This window comes from Ambystoma mexicanum, chromosome 7p, assembly GCF_040938575.1.
Source record: "Ambystoma mexicanum isolate Mex_15411 chromosome 7p, UKY_AmexF1_1, whole genome shotgun sequence".
In the NCBI taxonomy this organism is placed as follows: domain Eukaryota; kingdom Metazoa; phylum Chordata; class Amphibia; order Caudata; family Ambystomatidae; genus Ambystoma; species Ambystoma mexicanum.
In genome coordinates this window covers 22,137,104-22,156,810 of record NC_090939.1, presented here as the reverse complement: position 1 = coordinate 22,156,810, position 19,707 = coordinate 22,137,104, and the positions used below count along the sequence as shown (strand labels likewise).

At 46.4% G+C, this 19,707-nt stretch overlaps 1 protein-coding gene across 3 annotated transcripts in view; it reads right to left on the bottom strand.

The window, feature by feature from the left end:
- PWP2 (PWP2 small subunit processome component) overlaps window positions 1-19,707 on the bottom strand; it is a 306,748-nt gene that overhangs the window by 175,534 nt on the left and 111,507 nt on the right. For all 3 annotated transcript variants that reach the window (XR_011283393.1, XM_069635678.1, XM_069635679.1), the window contains exons 12-13: window positions 13,695-13,842; window positions 1,395-1,545 (exon numbers count right to left, since the gene is read on the bottom strand). Coding sequence is in view for 2 of the 3 variants with exons in the window: in XM_069635678.1 (XP_069491779.1) it covers window positions 1,395-1,545; window positions 13,695-13,842 (299 nt within the window). In the remaining variant the exon portion in view is untranslated. The remainder of the gene's footprint in view (window positions 1-1,394; window positions 1,546-13,694; window positions 13,843-19,707) is intronic.

Genomic DNA, 19,707 nt, shown 5'->3' with positions numbered 1-19,707 from the left:
ACCTTCTACTTCTGGGTTTGGAGAGCTATACAAATAAATAAAACAAAACAAACAAACCATACACTATGGAGAGCCATAAACAGGACACCCACAAAAAGAGTAAAAGACTAGGCGAGAGGGGAAAAAAAGATTCCCACTCACCAGGGAAATTAATCAAGTCCAAGCTAAAGGTTCTGGGGTTGACAAGTTGGGAAATGTATCACAAATCTGAAAATCTTACTTAACACCGGATGACAACAGTCGGTGAACTAAAGCCTGTGAAGGGTTCCAATGCCACGAGGATCCACTGCTGGGCGTCCCACTGCTCGAGTGCAACCATCTGTTCCCGTCAAAGTTCCTACTTCAGCCATCCAGACCAAGAAACCAAACAGGGGACAACAGTCGCCTCACCATGGGGGCCAACCTATTGCACAGAGTTCTCCATTGATAAGGTACTGTATGAAGCCTAGGTAATTACCTTGGTCTTGCTGTGTTGATCCTGTATTCTTTGAGGGCTGCAGTTAAGCTGCTACTGGCACCCTCCTCCAGGGCACCCGTAGTCCCATCGGGGTGAACAACCCATTAGGCTCTACATTACAAAAACAAACTCGTACTTGCCTGCAAACCTGAAGAAACCTCAAAAGACTTTGCTCTGTCTGCCGCTTACCTGGCTCTTTCCTCCCCATCCCTTGGTCACTGCACCCCTTGGGTCCCCCTTGACTCTTTGTAATTTATTTAGTATATGATTGGACTTTTGGTGAGTGGTTAAGAAAGGGTTAACTAAAGTTGCAAGAGTTCATCTAAATTTGCCTTTTAGTATCAGTAGTTTTCTCTAACCTTTGTGTTGCTTTACGTTTTTGGATTTAAAGTGTGCTACCTTTTATTCTACTGAGATATTACTGTGTGGATAGTACTTATATGACTTATTTTCGAAAAGCTTTTTTGTACCTAAAATACATAACTATTTTTATATAACTGCTAGTGTGTCAGGGTTTCCTTGAACCAATGGTATGCTCCAAGTACTGTGTGCCTCACTACAGCACTCATCCCTCCTAGGCTAAGCCTTGCTGCTCAGCCATTGCTACCAAACCTTTGGGTAGTTCAGGTCAAGCCTAAGCGGTGTAACCCTGTCACTTAAGGTGGGCTTTTCCAAATCGGTCATAAACATCAACTGGTGCAAAAACCCCAAACAATCCAAGAACTTAGTTAGCAAAAGCAGATGAGTATTTCAGACGCACTCAATGTTGGAACCAGATAACAAGACAATAACCTAATTTAAGGTGTCCCAACCCTAAGGTGAATGGGCCGCCGCAATGTTTCTCAGCAGAATGGGGTCTCGGTAGGCAAGTTCAATAAGCTTGTGTCAGTGATAGTTTAGGAGGAAGAAGAAGCCGGGAATAGGAGCCAAGTCTTACCATCAGAGTTCAGCAGCAGCGTCTCTTTGGTCTTCCAACTGTCCGACATATCCCAGAGCCGGACAGACTTGTCCCATGAACCAGTTGCCAGGATGGTCTGCACAGGGCTAAAGCTCAGGCTGCTGATTGGGGCTTCGTGTCCGACCAATACCTTTGAATAAAGGTGTAAGTACACAAAGGATAAAGCATAACTGTCCACAATTCAAACAAGCAAAATGAAGCATGACAACAACTAGGAGACCCAAAAACAGGAACAGAAGTACAATTATGGAGATGCCAGAATCGTGCCACGTCACATCAAGAGCTATTTATGCTATTGTAAAGGATACTATAGCATGGCCCAGACACCACAAGGCCATCCTGAGCTTTACAATTAAGTCAGAAGATGCATAAATCACATACAAAGGACTGCAAATACAATAGCAAGAAGATGAGGGCGGAAATTCCTATTCGGGGGGGGGAATGTAAATTGGGAAGAGCCAATGTTGTATTTTGTAGGGGATGAGGTTAAGCCACAAATAACCATTTATTCATCCACACACATTCAACCTGTCAGAAGGAGAGAGGGTGTGCAGAGGGATTTCCAGAACCAGTCCTGTGTGGGGGGTTCCCAGAGGCCAACTTCGTGGATGAGCAAGGGCTTTTCACACTTCCCAAACTATCCCTTGGAAGCACAGGCTGAGATGTAAGGCAGGCATAGGATATCAGGGGGATTAAAAAATGGCTACAGTGACAACACTTACATCACATACAATACAGGTCCACAGAGATGTGTTAAAATAATCTAGTGGGCTACAAACACACATGTAAAAATGAACACCATATACCACGCATACAGAAAAAATAAACATTACTTACCCAGTAATAGGCTCTCTATGGCTTGTATCTGCTTAGATTCACAATCTTTGCACAAGCTGCCATCTAGTGGTTAGTGAAGAATATTACATCTTGCTTGTCTTTTCAATTTCAAAAAGGGCTGTTGATGGGGGCAACCCTGTCATAGTATCCCTATTCTACATGTACAGGTACCACCGACACTTCACCTGTCTACGTACTCTGACCGATTGTTTTTCTGACATGACATGTGAACTTGCAGAATGGCTATTTTGGATACTATTTTTCTTCCAATTTTCTCTTTCAAAGCTGTATACACTGAGGCTGTGGATACAATCAGGAGTGATAAAATACTTTTATGTGATTCTACCAATGAGGAGCAAAGGAAGTAATAGGGGAAATCATTTACATGGAACCCGAGAAATATACAAAACCCAATAAGAATGCTCAATATCTTTACTATGCATTTTTTAATACCTTTTGCATTCTAAGATATTTTACAGAGGGTATGTAATGAGATGGATCTAAAAAAATCAGCCCTGGTGGAGGATTTTTGGAGGCTCCCTTATTATGGTTAACAGAAGACACGGAAAGGTTAGCTAAACCCAATAAAGGTCACAAATCATTTTATTACATGTATACACATCCACTCTTAGGAGACACTACAAGAATCAATTAACAGTGCAACACAGGTGAGTAGTCGGATGCAAAGAAAGGAATAGGTTACTTACCTGTAACTGTTGTTCTCCAGCATGGGTCTGGCATGGATTCACATGCTCATGAATATTCCCTGTCGTCAGGCCGGGAATCCTTGGTAAAAGAAAAAACAGTTTTCACTTAAAAACTAAAAAAATCACTGTACTCTGGGACATACTGCCGCAAGCCAATGAATGCCCTCTCCCTAAGCCCATCCTCTGGCAGCCATCTTCAGGTTTGGTAAACACGTAAAGTGACAGTATGACCAAGAAGCGCCACAGAGGAGAAGGAAGGAGGGTTTGCATGTGAATCCAGGCCAGACCCATGCTGGAGAGCAATAGTTACAGGTAAGTAATTTGTTCCTTCTCAAGTATGGGGTCTGGCATGGATTCAAATGTTCATGAATAAAGAATACATAGCAGTACAACATTACACAACCACGGGAGGTGGCAAGGCACACCAGAAGCAATTACTTTTACCTCCGGACCTGGCTCACCTTCAAGCGAACAGGTCGCGCAGCACTGCTTGGCCGACCCTCGACTCCTCTCTGGAATCCCTGTCGACGCAGTAAAAGCTCGTGAAGGTGTGCATCGACCTCCACGTAACAGCCCTGCAGCTGTCCAGTAGGGGCACACCAGATCAGGTAGGATCAGCTTCCCAGTCCTTGCTGCGAAACTATGGAACTCACTCCCTAACCCTCTTAGAGCTGAACCTTCATTCCTTGCCTTCAAGAACAAGGCCAAAGTTTGGCGCTCTGCCCAAGACCATTCCAGGCACTAACCTGCCCTTTGCACCTCTGCTTCCTCCTTCATTGTGTAAACCTGCCTGTGTATATATCCTGTAAACCTATCTACCTGTACATATCTGGGTTTGTTGATTGGCCCTGCCTATCACCACTGCTGTGCTGACTTAGTATATTATATGTCTGTATATTATCTTTGTTTTTCTCATACTGTATATTACCCTGTATATTATGCTTATTTTAATCTGCCCTGTAACTTGCATATTATGTATGTCAACATACCTTGTAACCCAAGTGATGTGCCCGGATGCCCCTGGGCCAGGTGCGCTATATAAATAAATAAAATACAAATACAGACAGGAACACCGTCATCGCAGCGATCGCTCTGGTGGAGTGGGCTCTCGGACGGCCGGGCAGCCATCAGTTCACCAACCGATAATGCATGATGCAGCCGGAGAGTCACCTTGAGATGGAAGCATTGGACAAGCCCTTCCCATGGTAGATGGCTTCCGAAAACTCTTTGTTCGTGCCACGTATAACTTCGGAGCACAAGCAACATCCAGCAGTGCAAGGTCCTTGCTGGTGACAAAGGTTTCGGAAAGAACACATGTAACACCAAAGGCGCACTGAGGTGGAATTCCGACGGAACCTTTGGCATGAAGGAGGGGTGCGCATCTGTAGCACCACCCTCAATTCGTGAAGTCAGATAAGGCTGTTTGCAGGATAGGGCCTGGATCTCACTCACCCTTCTGACAGAGGTGATGCACGAGGAAAGTCGTTTTCCACGAGAGGTACTTGAGAGAAGCCTGATGCATAAGGTCAAAGGAGGCTCCCATGAGCCTTGTCGGCATCACTTTGCGTTCCCACACCGGGTCAGGAGCCTTCACCGGCGGGAAAGATCAAAACAGTCCTCTGAGGAACTCCTTGACGAGACGGTGGGACCACAGAGAAGACCTTCCTGGAGACCTGGGGTAGCAGGAGATAGCTGCCGGACGCACCTTGATGGAGGCGTGTGCCAGCCCCGCCTTGGCCAAGGACAACAAGTACGGCAGATCCCCAGAGGGTTGATCTTCTGAGACCGGCACCACATAGCAAAAGGCTTCAATTTTTGTCCATAGCACTTAAGAGTCGACGGCGGTCTGGCCTTGGCAAGAAATTCTCTGCAGTGCGCCGGCAACGCTTATCCTCCAAACTCTAGGGCTGCAGGAGTCAAGCCCTCCGGGTTCAGCGATCCCTGTTTGTGATGCAGGATTGTGCCTCCTTCCCTGGTGAGCAGTTCCGCAACCACTGGCAGCTTGACCGGAGGCAACGCTAATAGGCTCAGAAGGTCCGGGTACAAAATTTGCCTCGACTCGCAGCAGAAGAAGCCATGGGGGTTTGGGGGGTGGCGCATACAGGAACAGCCATCCCATGGAAAGGAGAACGTGTCCCCCATGCTCCTCGCCTGGTGGAACCTGCTGGCAAATTTCTGGCATTTGGAGTTTGCCGTCGTCGCAAACAGATCGATCTGGGGCCTGTCCCACTTGAAGATGCTGTCCACCCAGTCCGGCCGAAGCTCCCACTCGTGGCAGGAGCGCAACTCCCTGCTGAGAGAGTCGGCAATGGTGTTCTTGACTCCCGCCAGGTGAAAGGGGATGAGGAACATCCCTTGGCCGATGGCCCAGTGGCACAAGTTCGGCGCCTCTCTGGAGTGCTGGGGATCGAGTGCCCCCATGCTTCCGAATGCAGAACATCATGGTGGTGTTGTCTGTGAAGATCCTCACCACCTTGCCCTTCAGGGACGAAAGGAAAGACCTGAGGGCCCAGAACACTGCCCGTAGCTCCAGGATATTCATGTTGAGATCCTTCTCCTCCGGCAACCACAGACCTCTGGTGTACAGATGTCTGGTGTGGGATCCCCAGACCTCCAGGGAAGCCTCTGTGGTGACTGTCTCCAGGTAAGGGGGAGGGGGGGGGGGGGGCTTGAAACCCTGTGTGCCAGTCAATGTTTGAGTGTATGCCCCACCACCTCACCGCTCAATGGAACTCCTTGTCGAGAGGGATCTTGTCTGTGAAGCTTCTGGACACTTGTATCCAGAACTCCTGCAGAGCACACATCCGCAACATGCAGAAAATCATGGTGGGTAGCGACTTGATGGTCCGCACCGTGGCGGTCTTCAGTGACAACAACCGTTGCACTTTCCCCAGCACAGCCGCTATCCTCTCCTCCGAAGGCGACAATAGGCCGGCGACCGTGTTGAGCCTGGCTCCTATGAACAGTGCGTTCTGCGATGGTGTCAAGCAAGAATTCAGATAATTGATGGAGAAACCCAGATCAGCAGCTGGACGGTCATCTCCGTGTGTTTGATGGCTACCTCTCTTGACTTGGGCTGGAGGAGCCAGTCATTGAGGTACGGGTACATGTGTACCCCTCGAGTCGTCGATGGCCGCCACTTGTGCCAGGCACTTCGTGAACACCCTGGGAGCCAGCTTTAGGCAGAAAGGGAGGGCCTTGAACTGGCAGTATCTTCCCTGCACCACAAAGCATAGGAACCTTCGATGTTTCCTGTGAATGGGGACATGGAAGTAGGTGTCTTCCAGATCCAGTGACGTCAAGAAGTTTCCTTTCTCTAGTTGGCCGAGCACGTGCTGCCACATGACCATCTGGAATTTTTGGGACTTGAGGTACTTGTTGAGACACTGCAGGTCTAGAATGGGCTGCCAGCCCCCAGGCGTCTTTTTGACTAAGAAGTATCTGGAGTAGATTCCAGAGCCCCAGAGTTGTCTTGGAACCAGCTCTATCGCCCCTTTTTGTAGCATGGCCCGTACCTCCTGCAGGAGCTGAGGGATGTGCTGCGCTTGCCGGGTCACTGGAGGGATCTGCTGACACTTTTGCTGAAACTTCAGGGTATGTCCGTGGGCGAGAGCGTCCAGCACCCACCTAGTGGTGGAGATCTTTTACCACTCGCTGAAGAATCCCGCCAGCCGGCCTCCCACCAAGGTGCATCAGTGGGGGCCCGACGTCCTGGCTGGTTCAGTCCTGCTTCAGCACCTGCATTCCACTGGGAGGGCTGACTGTACAACAAGAAGCCTCCACCGAAACCGTTTGCCGGTCTGCCTGTCATGATCTCTGCTTCCAAAAGGTCAGGGTTTTCCCAACTCCCTTGGAAGCAGATCCATAACCCAGGTTTCGAGTGCCAACCAGTCCCAATTGGGACCTTTTGGACCCAGTCCTGGCGCCAGTGGCACCAGGCTCATAAATATGCCCAGTCCCAGCGCTGGAAGCGCCGGGCTCTTAATGCTTGGGTGGACTTACCTGCAGCAGACCATGCTGCTTACTTGCCTGCCAGTTGAGCCTCTAATCCCCTTCTGTTTGGAACTACTTTTCCTGTTGGGTGGGGCTGGAGCCACTCTCTAGATTCAGAACACTGGAACTCTTCTGGAAAGCAGGAACTCTTTTCTTACCTAGGCGTGGCTGTGGAAGGAGACACCGAAGCACTACAGGAGGCTATTTAAACCACACCCGGTGGATGAATCTTGCTTTGCGTTATTCTGCAACCTCTGCAGCAGAACGCTCATCGTGTCTTCTGCATCCGGTCCTGGGCCTAAGGAAAAAGGCTTACCATCCTGAATCCAGTCTTCAGCAACACCTATAAAGACAAGAAAGAACAGGTTAGCATTCCGGCATCTGAAAGGCAAAGGCTTACCATCCTGAATCCAGTCTTCAGCAACACCTATAAAGACAAGAAAGAACAGGTTAGCATTCCGGCATCTGAAAGGCAAAGGCTTACCTACTCTTCGTGCGCTCCGGAGGTCTTCACACTGCATTCCGGCATCTGAAAGACAAAAGCTTACCAACTCTTTGCATGATCCGGAGGCCTTCGGCGCTGCATCCCGCATCTGAAAGACAAAACAAGGTGCGTTTAAAGACATTGGGGAACTTTAATACTCACGTGCCATTACTCCTTTCCACATCTAATCCAGTGGGTATTCAGGCACCCTGCAGCCGCTCCGAACTCGTACCTGCAAAATAAAAAGACAGTTAGAGCGCATCGTGAAGCAGGCAACAAGCGCTTACTTACGTGCTTCCAGGCGCTTCTAGTCATCACACGGGCTCCATCTTCAACTCACTTCAGCCTGTCATCCGCCATCGCCGGAACCCTGCAAAACAAGAGACATCATTACTAAAGACTTTAAAGACATTTGAATGACTCGAAACTTACCGTTCGTGCAGTAAACGACGGACAGCAGTCCTCTGAAGTCAAGAGGCCTGCGCTACCTATCCAGTGAAGAAACTGGTTACAGCACCCTGCCCCGAGGCAGATGGAGAGCTCGGCATTCACTTACCTAAGGTGAGAGCGTTAACCTTTGGGGGTCTACAGAAGAGGAAAGAGATAGGGACACCCCAATAACCCCAGTTCATTAACCCCATATTTTCTATCTGCAGACATCTTACTCTACACGTCAGGCATACAGTGCACAGAGGTCCAGCCCAAGAGCCAACCGGGTGCTACACATCACCTTTGGAGATACGGTAGTCGCCCAGTCAAGACCGGCGCCTTTGCGAGAATCAGGTGAGCGTTACACTGCCAGACTATCCTCCGGAGGTGCGAAAGGAAGAGGCGCTGTTGGAGAGTACCGAGGGTACGAGTCGTCTCTGTATCCATCTTCACTGCAAGGACTTGTCAACGGCCTTCCCAAAGAGGTTATCCCCGTCAAAGGGCATATCCAGTACCTTCACCTGGACCTCCTGGCAGAAATTGGTGGCCTTCAGCCTGTCTCGATGACGGAGGCAGACACTGTTCCCCATATGCCGGAAACCTGTGACGGCGATGTCCAGGGCCACCATGATGGCATGGTCCAAAGCCACTGCCCCCCCACCCACTCCCCCTGGAGGAGTGCAATCGCCTCCACCTGCTTGTCGTCGGGCAGGAACTCCTGAATCGGGACCAGTTTGAACCACAGCTCTCCGTCAAACCTGGCCAGGATCCCCAGTGCGTTGGCCGCCTTGATTGTCAATGCTAAGGAGTAGATGACCTTTCTCCCCACGGTGTCCAACTTCTTCCCCCTCGCTGTTCGGAGGGACTGAGGACGATGAGGGGTTAGACTATCTCTTCCTTGCAGCCGCCGACACCACCGAGTCCGTTGAAGGTTGCGACCGTAGTCACTTGGGGGCGGACTACGGCACCCGGTACTTTTTCTCTAGCCTATCGCGCTTATTTATTATAGTTGTCTTTTAGTTCCAAAGAACTTTTACAACTGTACAGTTATATTTTCTTAACATAGATCGTCACTTTTAGAAAAAAAATACATATAATTTATCAAAGATAACCAGATAGTGTAAAATTCAATCGTCATTGACACAAGCCATTTCACAGACTTCACAATACATACAAACATGCATTAATCAATAGATGTTCAAGTAATCATAGCAATTTTTCCATTAGACCTGCAGGGATTTACGTTCTATTCTATTCATGGTATATTGTATTTAGATGCTAATACATGCATACCCAGAAAATCCAACAAATCATCTTCATCCGAGGGATGGTAGTAGAAAAAGATAGTAACAAAGTGCAAAGTGCAATAAAAAGCTTCATGTGGAGGAATTCACATATTGCATTGCAAGATTGATTCTGCAGTTGACCATACAGGATACAGAACACTATGCATCGACTCAGATGACATGTTTAGACACTAGTGCCGAAAATGAATAGTAGCTATGGTGGCATAATGATATACACATCGCCCACACATATCGATTTATAAAGGCACAAGCAAAGGGCACTCAGTTAAAATGTGTTCAACTGTCTCCAGTTCTCAGCTAGTTTGCAAATCCGGCAAAACCCTTGGTCTACAGCCAATTGCCGTTGGGTGTCATACGTGGCTCTGAACGGTAGTTGGTTCGTCCTCATCCATAATCGAAATCTACAGACTGCCGGACTAGGGCAGCGTATTAACTACTTCTGAGGGCTAAAGTAAATGTGTACAATGCCTTCAAGCTGATGGTAGGTATGCAAACTACACAAATGAGTTAAGTTGCTTTCCCAATAACTTTTTTGTAATTTCTTTTTAAAGGCAATTGTAATGGACTTATACCAGTTTAATTCACTAAATACTAAATAAGGCGACGCACAAAGTATCATATATGTTAGTAGCATTGGTTTTATTTAGTCGAATTATGTTTTCCCTCATGATACCTAACAGCTGGCTAACAGGGTAGCACAGCACTTTCAGTGCGAGAAGACCTCGCTGTTACTGAATGGTGGCTTTAAAGGTACATCAATAAAAATTCTACACTAATGTATCGTATGGGGCACGATGATGGAAGACCCAAAATGGCCTTCTATTTTATCCAACCAGGATACATGTTTAATTGTTAGAGCTTCTAATCCACATGCTACTACAGGAACAAAGCACTGTGTATATATATATAATACCCTTCAATGAATAGCCAGCAGAGTGCAATACAAAACTACCAACTGATAACTGAATCCTCCAATGAAATCTAGGTAAGCCTGTCCCAGCAGTAACAGTATTCAACAAACTACAACCTATGGAGGGACAAGCAATGCCAAAGTCAACTGGGCAAAGTCTATAGTTCTGATGCACTTCTTCGATAAAACTCTTTCACAAAGTCAGATTGTTCAAAAGGAAATCCCTGAAGACACACAAGCTGTTCGGCCTGTTCAAAGGGGAGTTGAAATCAACTCAGAAAGTTAAGCAAGTACAATTCTCAAGTGAGAAATCACGACTTAAGCCAAGAAGTTAAGTACCCCCAAGCCCAAACAGTACCTCAGGTTAGAAGAAAAGTTGTCCAGCTGGATGTCGTCTTGCTACAGCCAAGCAGACCCTGGTTCCTGAGCCTCAGTCGTGGGGACAAGATGGAGGACGTCTGAATGGCTTCTGCGGCAGTACTGCGGCAGTACTCTGGAAGGTCGTCGGCAGCTACGGGCTCTCTTCGATTCAGTGGCATTTCGCGGTTTCAGCGCTTCGCAAACAGCACTGATGCAGAAAAAATTGCAGGTTGGACTTTCCTTGCTCCCTCGGTCCTGTACTCTGGATCGGGATTTCCTGCTTCTGGAGGGTCCTTAGGAGGCTCCTGGAGCTTTTGGCCGAATTCATTCCGCGGCACACGTTGCACTCGGTTATGAACACTCGACCTCTGGTATTGGGCATGTGCAGCAACGGAGAGGCACAGCAAGTTGGGGATTGTGCCAAAGTGGAGTTAGTCTATGGGTTAGTTGGTCCCACTAACCCAAGGGGAGAAGTCGTTCCAGCCGGAGCTTCTGTCGAGGTGAAAAAGGAGATCAGCACAGCAGCACGGTTTCACCGGGCAATTCAAGGTCCAGGAGGTTGTAGCAAGCTTCTCTTTACGGTTTACAGTGGTCGACTCTGCCTATAGTCCCAAAACCCTCACCTTTTAAGCAAGTTTTCCCATTCATGCACAGCCTAGGCTGTCAATTGCACAACAGGTTGGCTGTCCTTTCAGGACCGCCAGCCGGCCAATCAGAACTGTTTCATTCAGGCATAGCTAGAGGGAAAGGGCAGGGGAGTTTCGGGATCCTGCCTCACTTCCTGCCCTTCCAGATACACTGGAGCCTGGGCGAACTTCAGGGCTGAAGCCCGCCAAAGGCAAAACACACAAAGGGCTCAAATTTTCTCAACGCACAGAGTAAGAGCCAACAAAGACATTACAAACAGAATATGGTGAAAAAAGAAGACGGGGGCCATTTTGACAAAATGGACAACCTTGTGTGCTATACTGCAGCTGGGGGGTCAGCCTGCGGTAGAAAAGCACAATGGTAGTCAAAAGTAAACCACTGCCACCAGACATTTAAAGTAGTGAGGGGAACAAAAAGTGTTAAATGAGAAAGTAGGATAAGGGGCTATTAAGTAACCCCCCCCCAGCACTCCACATAAAATGGCGTGTGCTGGACCTATAAAGAGAAAAGGTAAGTAAGATCAATTTCACCTTACTATTCTTGGGAACAGTAGTTCACACAAGAAGAGGTATTTAAACCTTAAGAGAAATCTAAATGATTTCTCAGTGACACTGCACGGATGGTGCCGTGTGTCGCCATACAAAAAGCAGATGCCTATGGAGTTTGTTAGATCCCAAAAACAGTGAAAACATAAAATCCAAATCAGGGAAAAACAAATGTGAGAGTGAGAAAAAGGTCCCACTCAGGAGTTAAAATTAAAACGTCCCAAGTCCAGTGAGCTGGGGCTTTCTAAGGTGGGAGAATTTTAGCACTGAAATGAACATTCTCCCCAAAATCAGTGACCAGAGAGCTTGCTGTGTAACCAGACCCTGCTGTTAATGCTCCTTCCTTCCAAGCGACCTGGGGACTCTAAAATGACATCCCCATCCCAGAACCTGGTGAGACCCACTAGACTCCAGAAGACCTGCATTTTGAGCCATCCCACGTCGTGCTGTGACCTTGCTGGGCTGCAATACCCTGGCACCTCGAGCCATTATGCGGTGCACAGTCTTCCAAATTCCAAAACGTGCGGACATTTTGGTGGCATCGTTCTGGACCTCCAGGGACTTTATTTGAATCCTTGAAGTCCCCTCTCCATAGCGCTGGACCAGATTAGCGACAAGCATCCGACTGCGATATTCAGTCTTATCCTGGCTCCTGAAAAGGGTGCCAAAACCGCAAAACCACATCCAGCCGCGAAGAAACACTTGCCTGGAGTCTTCCCCGACGATCCTGCTGCAAATTCCCTTCCAGTGTCCGGTCTTCAGTCATAACACGGAATTCAAGGGCCTGGTTTTAGGCTGCAGATCCTGAAGACATCCAACTGCAAACTCCTCTTCTGTGCTGAAGTACTGTGTTGGCTGGGGTATTACTTACCTTAAGCCTTCTGTGATTACTGTGATGCTTTGGGGGTGATTCATACGATTAGAAGACCTCTTATCCAGTACACCCAGGCCCATTTCTAGAACCCCTCTCGGGTTTCTTCTCTGAAGTCAATGGAACCTTTCTGCACCTCTAAAGTAAAAAACTTCATTGTGTGAACAGCTTTCCTCAGGAACTCAGACTTCTGCAACATCTGTGCCTATCCTGACCTGTCTGTTAACCACTAGAGACCTAGTGACCCCCTCCTGCCACTGACGCTCAAGAATAGGGAAGGACTTATACAGTTTGGGCTTTTTGCCTAGAAAGTGTTGAAAAGCATCTGTAATAGTTTATTACAACATTAGGTTTTACTCACCTAGTATAACTGAGTGTTACGGTAAATGTAGTCTAAGTTTATACTGTTCCATGAATTTGTGTTCCATTATTCAGAAAAGTATCCTGGTAACCGGGTTGGTTAACTATGTGATTTCTTGCAGAGTATCACTGCATGACTGACAGGGCCTACTACCCTTGAATTACTAAAAGTAACTTGTGGGTGTACACCCCCTGAATAGGTGTGTTCTATTCCAAATATGTATAATTAGGACTGGCTAACCTAGAATTACAAGCATTATGCTTTGGTCTGTGTACCTTAAGCATTGTGTTGTGTTTTTATACTGTGTGTATGATTCTATGACAAAGTACTTACCCACCAAGATTTACCTTGGACTTCATGTATTTATAATAAACCTTTATTATTTATAATACTTCGGGGTGTAAGTGTTTCTGTTAATCCATTTGTATGCTACAGGTTCTTTGTACCTTCCTACAGACCTCTCTCCCCCCTTAGATAAGCCTGGCTGCTGAGTCTATGCTACCAAATACTCAGGTGTTACAGCCTTATACTAAGAGTGGAGCTTTGTCCTGCCTCAGTTGTATGGTTTTATGAATCCCTTAGTTGGACCTCAGAAAAACCGTCCTAACAGATGAAAAATGTTGCTATGTGAACATTTCTAGTAAAATCCACAAACGAGAATCACAGCAGCATCAGCAGAGTGCACTTCACTTCTGTACAAGTGCAGAGAGAGACAGACCGGGAAACCGGCACTTAAACTATCCAACATTTTGAAATCAATCAGGAACTACATGAGATTTAAAAGATGTCGGTTTCCAAAGTTGAACAAACATTGTTTGAGAACTTACATCTAACAGCCGTCCTGTCTGCATGGACCACACAAACACCTCGAAGGAGTCTTGGGAACCTGCACACACGATCTCCCCACTGGAGTCCACAGCGAGGCAAGAGAACTGTGAGGGACGAGGCGAGGTGAAAGTGCGGAAATTGCGGTATCTGAAAAAGAAAGCAAGAAAATGACGGTACACTACCAGCACAAGTGGAAAATTCAATCTATCCTCCGGCCACATCCCTGACAAAGCTAGGACTGTGACCCTGACCTTGCTAGGACACCCAATTGTTAATATTGGGTTACTTCAATCTGGCATGGGATCCAATACGGGACAGAAGTGGGGTAACTCGATGGGCGCCGCCTCCCCCCTCGAGTGGATTACAGCAAATATTTGCAGATTTTTCCTTAGTAGACATCTGGCTCAGTCTCAAGGGAGACCAAAAAGGATGCACCTTTTATTCACATATGTATAGTTCATGTTCCTGTGTAGATTATGCCTGGTCTCCACCCCACGCTTGGGGGCTATCACGCAAATCATGACGCACACAATTACTGTATCAGATCATGCCCCTCTCACTCGAACGCTAAAGCGGACAAAAGATAAACCAAGGTTGTGGTCCTCCTGGAGAGTCCTGCCAACCTTATTTCAAGACAAGTTATGAGGGAGCAGATAGCTGGACAAATTAGAGCATTTTTTTATTTAAACCTTGGAGGGGAGCCCTCACTGAATGTTACTTGGGATACGTTTAAAGCCACAAATAGGGGTCGCCTCATAGCTGCAGAAGCTGATGAGCGCAAACAACATACATTATTGGAAGTAGAATTAGAGGAGGAATTCTGCCAAATTTTGAAAAAAATGGAAACTGACAGAGCCACGGATGCAGAAAGCTTTCAGAGCTGCAGCAGGCAGACTAAATCTTCACCTGACCAACAAAGCTGAAAAATCCTTTTTATTTCTTAAACAGAAATATTATATTGAAGCCAATAAAATGGATCGCCTTCTGGCATCCAAGCTTCGTCAAAGAGCAGCATCTAGGGTTACACGCCAAATTAAATTACCTTCGGGGGAGGTGACCTCTGAAACCGATCATACCCTTAAACAATTTCAATCATTTGTTTGTTTGTTTATTATTAGTAGTAGTGCGCACCTAACCCAAGGGTAGCAGGGCGCAGAGGCAGCAAGAGGATTGTGAAGCTTAGGTTACAGGGAGCCCAATAGATGGAGTCCAGCCCAGGTTACATTGCTGGAAGCATCAAAAACAATTAGAACCAATACAACAGGTTATAATTACAAAGAGATATACAATATTTACAGGTTATATAATGTGTCTAAACATAGAGGATTGGTGGATATACACTATATATAATGGTTGTGTTGAGCTATCCCTTGATAGTGCGCCGAAAAATAATGGAATGGCAAGTAGTGATGATTAATCAATTCCTGTTTATTTTTGTGATGTTAGAGCCTTTGTGGATGACACGTGTTTCGGCAGAGCTGCCTTTATCGAATCCAGGCTATATAGATAGCTCATAAGTCACTGCATAATGCATAAAGGTGCTGAAGTTCACGACTGAAAGTTGGGAAGTATCCGGTATTTTCGGTAATTGAAAACGGACCTGTTTCACAGGCAAGTTTCTATTGCCTTTTTTGTAGCGTCTAATCTGATTAAGGAAACCATGTCCCTGTTTCTTGGTAATGATTGAAGTACTTGGTTCACTAGATTCAGCTTCTCCTTCAGCTTCTGGACTAGCTGAGGAAGTATTGGGAGTTGTCTCCTTGGATATTGGTTTGGTGAATTTGTTATATTTCTCCTGGAAAGTGGACACTCTCTCTTCACTATAATCCCGGTCGTCCTTATAAAATTTTCTTAGTTTTCGCAGTTTTATATCATCCTGATATTCTTTTAGTATTTCATACATTTTGAGAAAGTTTTTTTCCTTTGTAACCTCAAGAGCTTTGGCTTCATGTCTTTCTTTCTTAATAGAATCTATTTGAGCTATAGATCTTGCTTGTTCTCTTTCAGCATGTTCAATAAGCATCTGGAGCATTTGTTTGGAGCAATGGTTAAGATTAGTTTCCCAGTTATTGGCTAGGTCATGGTCTTCATCTTTATTGAAATCAGGAAAAATGAGAATACGTAAACCTCTCGGTATTTGATCTTTAGAAAGATAGTTTTTTAGCGAGACAATCTCCCAAAATTTGTCGATTTCGCGGCGAGATACCCTTTCTAATCTAATGAATTTAGATCTGAGATCTTCTCTTTTAGGGGTAGTAGAGGTAAATGCATGTGTATTATTACCCCGTGGGGTGAAAAGGGTATATGCTTCTTGTTCTCGATTTTCTAGGTATTCCGCCATTGTTGGCTTAGATAGAATTAGCTTGAGGGTCTTGCGTGGTAGAGTGATGTCACAAAGACAAGTATTGCATTCTTGGCGAGGGACTGTTTGTGATGACACCTGCTGCAGTACCTACGCGCCCCGTTAAATTAAAAGGGTTTGTCCATGAGAGTTGAGAAAACTAAGAAAATTTTATAGGGACGACCGGGATTATAGTGAAGAGAGAGTGTCCACTTTCCAGGAGAAATATAACAAATTCACCAAACCAATATCCAAGGAGACAACTCCCAATACTTCCTCAGCTAGTCCAGAAGCTGAAGAAGCTGAATCTAATGAACCAAGTACTTCAATCATTACCAAGAAACAGGGACATGGTTTCCTTAATCAGATCAGACGCTACAAAAAAGGCAATAGAAACTTGCCTGTGAAACAGGTCCGTTTTCAATTACCGAAAATACCGGATACTTCCCAACTTTCAGTCGTGAACTTCAGCACCTTTATGCATTATGCAGTGACTTATGAGCTATCTATATAGCCTGGATTCGATAAAGGCAGCTCTGCCGAAACACGTGTCATCCACAAAGGCTCTAACATCACAAAAATAAACAGGAATTGATTAATCATCACTACTTGCCATTCCATTATTTTTCGGCGCACTATCAAGGGATAGCTCAACACAACCATTATATATTGTCACAAACGGAGTGGAGGGACTCTAAGTCTCCGTAGTAGCTAAACCTGGTGCGACGCAAGATCTTTAACATTACCTCAACTTTCATGGACAAACCCTTTTAATTTAACGGGGCGCGTAGGTACTGCAGCAGGTGTCATCACAAACAGTCCCTCACCAAGAAAAGGATATACACTATAAACAGTTTACAGTATTTCTAGTATAGCACAGTAAGGAGGAACGTTAAGTGTCATGTTCCCTGAGCCAGAGGATGGTGTTGGATCTGAATTGTGAGTATGGAAGGTCTTCCCTGAGGGATGGTGGTAGGGAGTTCCAGAATTGTGCTGCTTTAACAGGAACGCTGTTCCCTCCAGACATGGTACGTTTGAATCTTGGCACTAGAAGGAGGTTAGAGTTGACCTTTCTGGAAGGACGGTAGGATGCCGGTCTAGTGAATCTCGTTATCAAGTATTGAGGGGCAGCTTGGTGGAGGCATTTGTGGGTCAGAGAGACAGATTTGAAGAAAATGTCTTTTGTTGAAAGCCAATTGACAGATCTTCTAGTCTCTGAGATGTGGGCTTTCTTAGGGTGTTACGCTCACCTGGACCCCACAGAGGTGTCCATCGGACCCGGAAAGCTGTGGTCTCCTTCAACGTAATGCGTAGTGCAGAGATGACTGTCTGGACTGGCCCGTCTAGTCTTGTCTGCTGGACCCGAAGAAGTATTTTCCTGCAAGTGGAGACAGGGATTAACCACCTGTGGGTTTAGTGATGGCCTCCCAACTGTTCTCGCTCTCCCCCACTAATCACCACCGATATCCCCTTAGTAAACTCACCTTATGTTCGTAAAAGATGAGCTCTCCATCATGCGTGTCTTGCAGGGGCGCGTAGATACCAGTTACTTCACTGGTTTGAAGGCGTTGGGAGAGTTCCGGTAAGTATTGACTCTGAAGTCCCTGGCGGGATTGGTAAGTATCAAGTTCAAAGAGTTCAATGTGCCCGATGTTCACTCTTGTCCCCTTCCTTCCTTAAGTTGCAACTGAGTTCGTGAGAAGAAGGTCTCGTAGCTGCTGCTGGCGTTCAGGTAAGAGTCTGTGTTACCCAACGCTGTCTGGTAACTATTGCATGCGTTAACGTGTTGTTTTTCTCCCTCTTTACAGATGCGGCATATGAAAATGTGGAGAGTTATGGAATAATACCGCCGTGGTAAGTCTATGGTGGTAAGAGGTTGTATTTGTTGATTCCCTTGGCTCACCTTGTTTTTTCTTGTGTCCCCTAGGTGCCGGATTACGGCGAAGAAATGATGGAGACAGTGCCGGATCGAAAGATGCTGTGATAACTGGCGAGTATGGCGCCGTGCTGGAGCTGGCGAAGCGACGCGTGCAGGACTGATGTACTTTCCAGGTCTGGAGATGAAATGGTTCCGGAATTAGGTGAGGAATTTGAAATAAGTTTGTTTTCTAACCTTGTCCTTTTCTTCTTCTTTATTCTAGGAGCTCCGGATTCGAGGCGGGCGTGGCAGAAGACTGGATGCTGGCTGCAGGTACGGGGGTGTGGCAGAAGACTGGATGCTGGCTGCAAGCACGGTGAGCGTCACGCTGCCGGATGCAGAATAACGCGAAGCATGTGCTGCTGTTCGGGTGTGGTTTAAATAGACTCCAAAGTAGTCCCAGGTAAGTAGTTCCCTAAAGCCACGCCACAGTAAAAAATAGTCCCTGTAACAAAATAGTCCCATCCAGGCCTCATGTAGGCTTGGACTCTTTTGCAGCATGGTCTGCATCAGGTAAGTAAAGTCTATGAGCCTGGCGCCTAGCCGGGGCTGCTGAGGTTTAAACAAATGTCTGGATGCCTGCTCCCGGAGTTCTTGAGATTGTTTGATAGGATGTTGGTAAGGTCCTCTTCAAAAGATCCTAAAAGGCCTGGGGGGTCGGTATATGAGGTGAATAGATACAGACTGCGTGTTTGATCGGGTTAACTTAGCAGTTAGGGATTCACATGAGCCTGTATTGTGGGGTGGAGAAAGTTTCAATGTTAGTTTGGTTTTAGCTATTATGGCGAGACCTCCACCTCGAGAGGTGGTACGATCAAGTCTTAATAGGGTATAATCGTCTGGTAGGGCTAGCATAATTGCTGGACCAGCTGCTGGGTGGAGCCAAGATTCGGTAACAGCTAGGAAGTCTAAATCTTTATTGTGTAGTAGGTCGGCTATATCTATTGCATGGGCTACCATAGAGCAGGCATTTATAAGTGTGCCCTGTGTCCCAGACTGTACTGGTTTCAAGAATGATGGCTGAATTTTAGGATTGCCTTTCGAGGCGAGGATAGTCTCTCGGAATAGTCTGCTCTTAAGTTGGAGAGGGTGCTGGGAGTGGCTTGTGTTGCGAGGACTGGTGGTGGCCTTACTTTGCGCTGATTTGGTTAAAGGGTCATAAAGCCTTGGGAGTCTGGCACGTAGTTTGAGGTTCCTCTGTAGAAGAGTGCAAGGTGAAGTGATCATGTCGATCTGTTTAAGGAAGGTATACGCTGGCGCGAGTGGTAGTGAGTTTACTAGCAAAGTAGGATACTGTAGAGTGTAGACTGATAATATATAGAAGTGATCTAAGTAAAACAGTGTAAAGCAATGGGATATACATTGTGTGTGTGTGGAGCTAGTTAGGGATTATGCAGTGTAGGGCTACTGGCAATTAGCATATGTGGCAGCGTGAGTCTAGCAGTTCTGATGCATAAAAGCCAGGTGCTATACAGTGGGGGCTTGGCAGATACCACACATAAGGTAGTAAATTGCAGTGGGAGCCAGAAAGGCAGTAGTTCAAAATGCACAAACAATAGATCACCTAGATTCGAATTAGCAACGAGGAACGAGCAGGGTGTAAATGTACAGCAAAATGCAGAGTGCGCAGTCAAGGGTGCATGTGGAGTCAGGCTATGAAATAGAGGCCATCGCTGAATGGCACTCAATATTAGCCATAAAGTAATGGGGCACCCAAGTCCAGTTTGTACATTGCGGCTTAGAATGATCCATG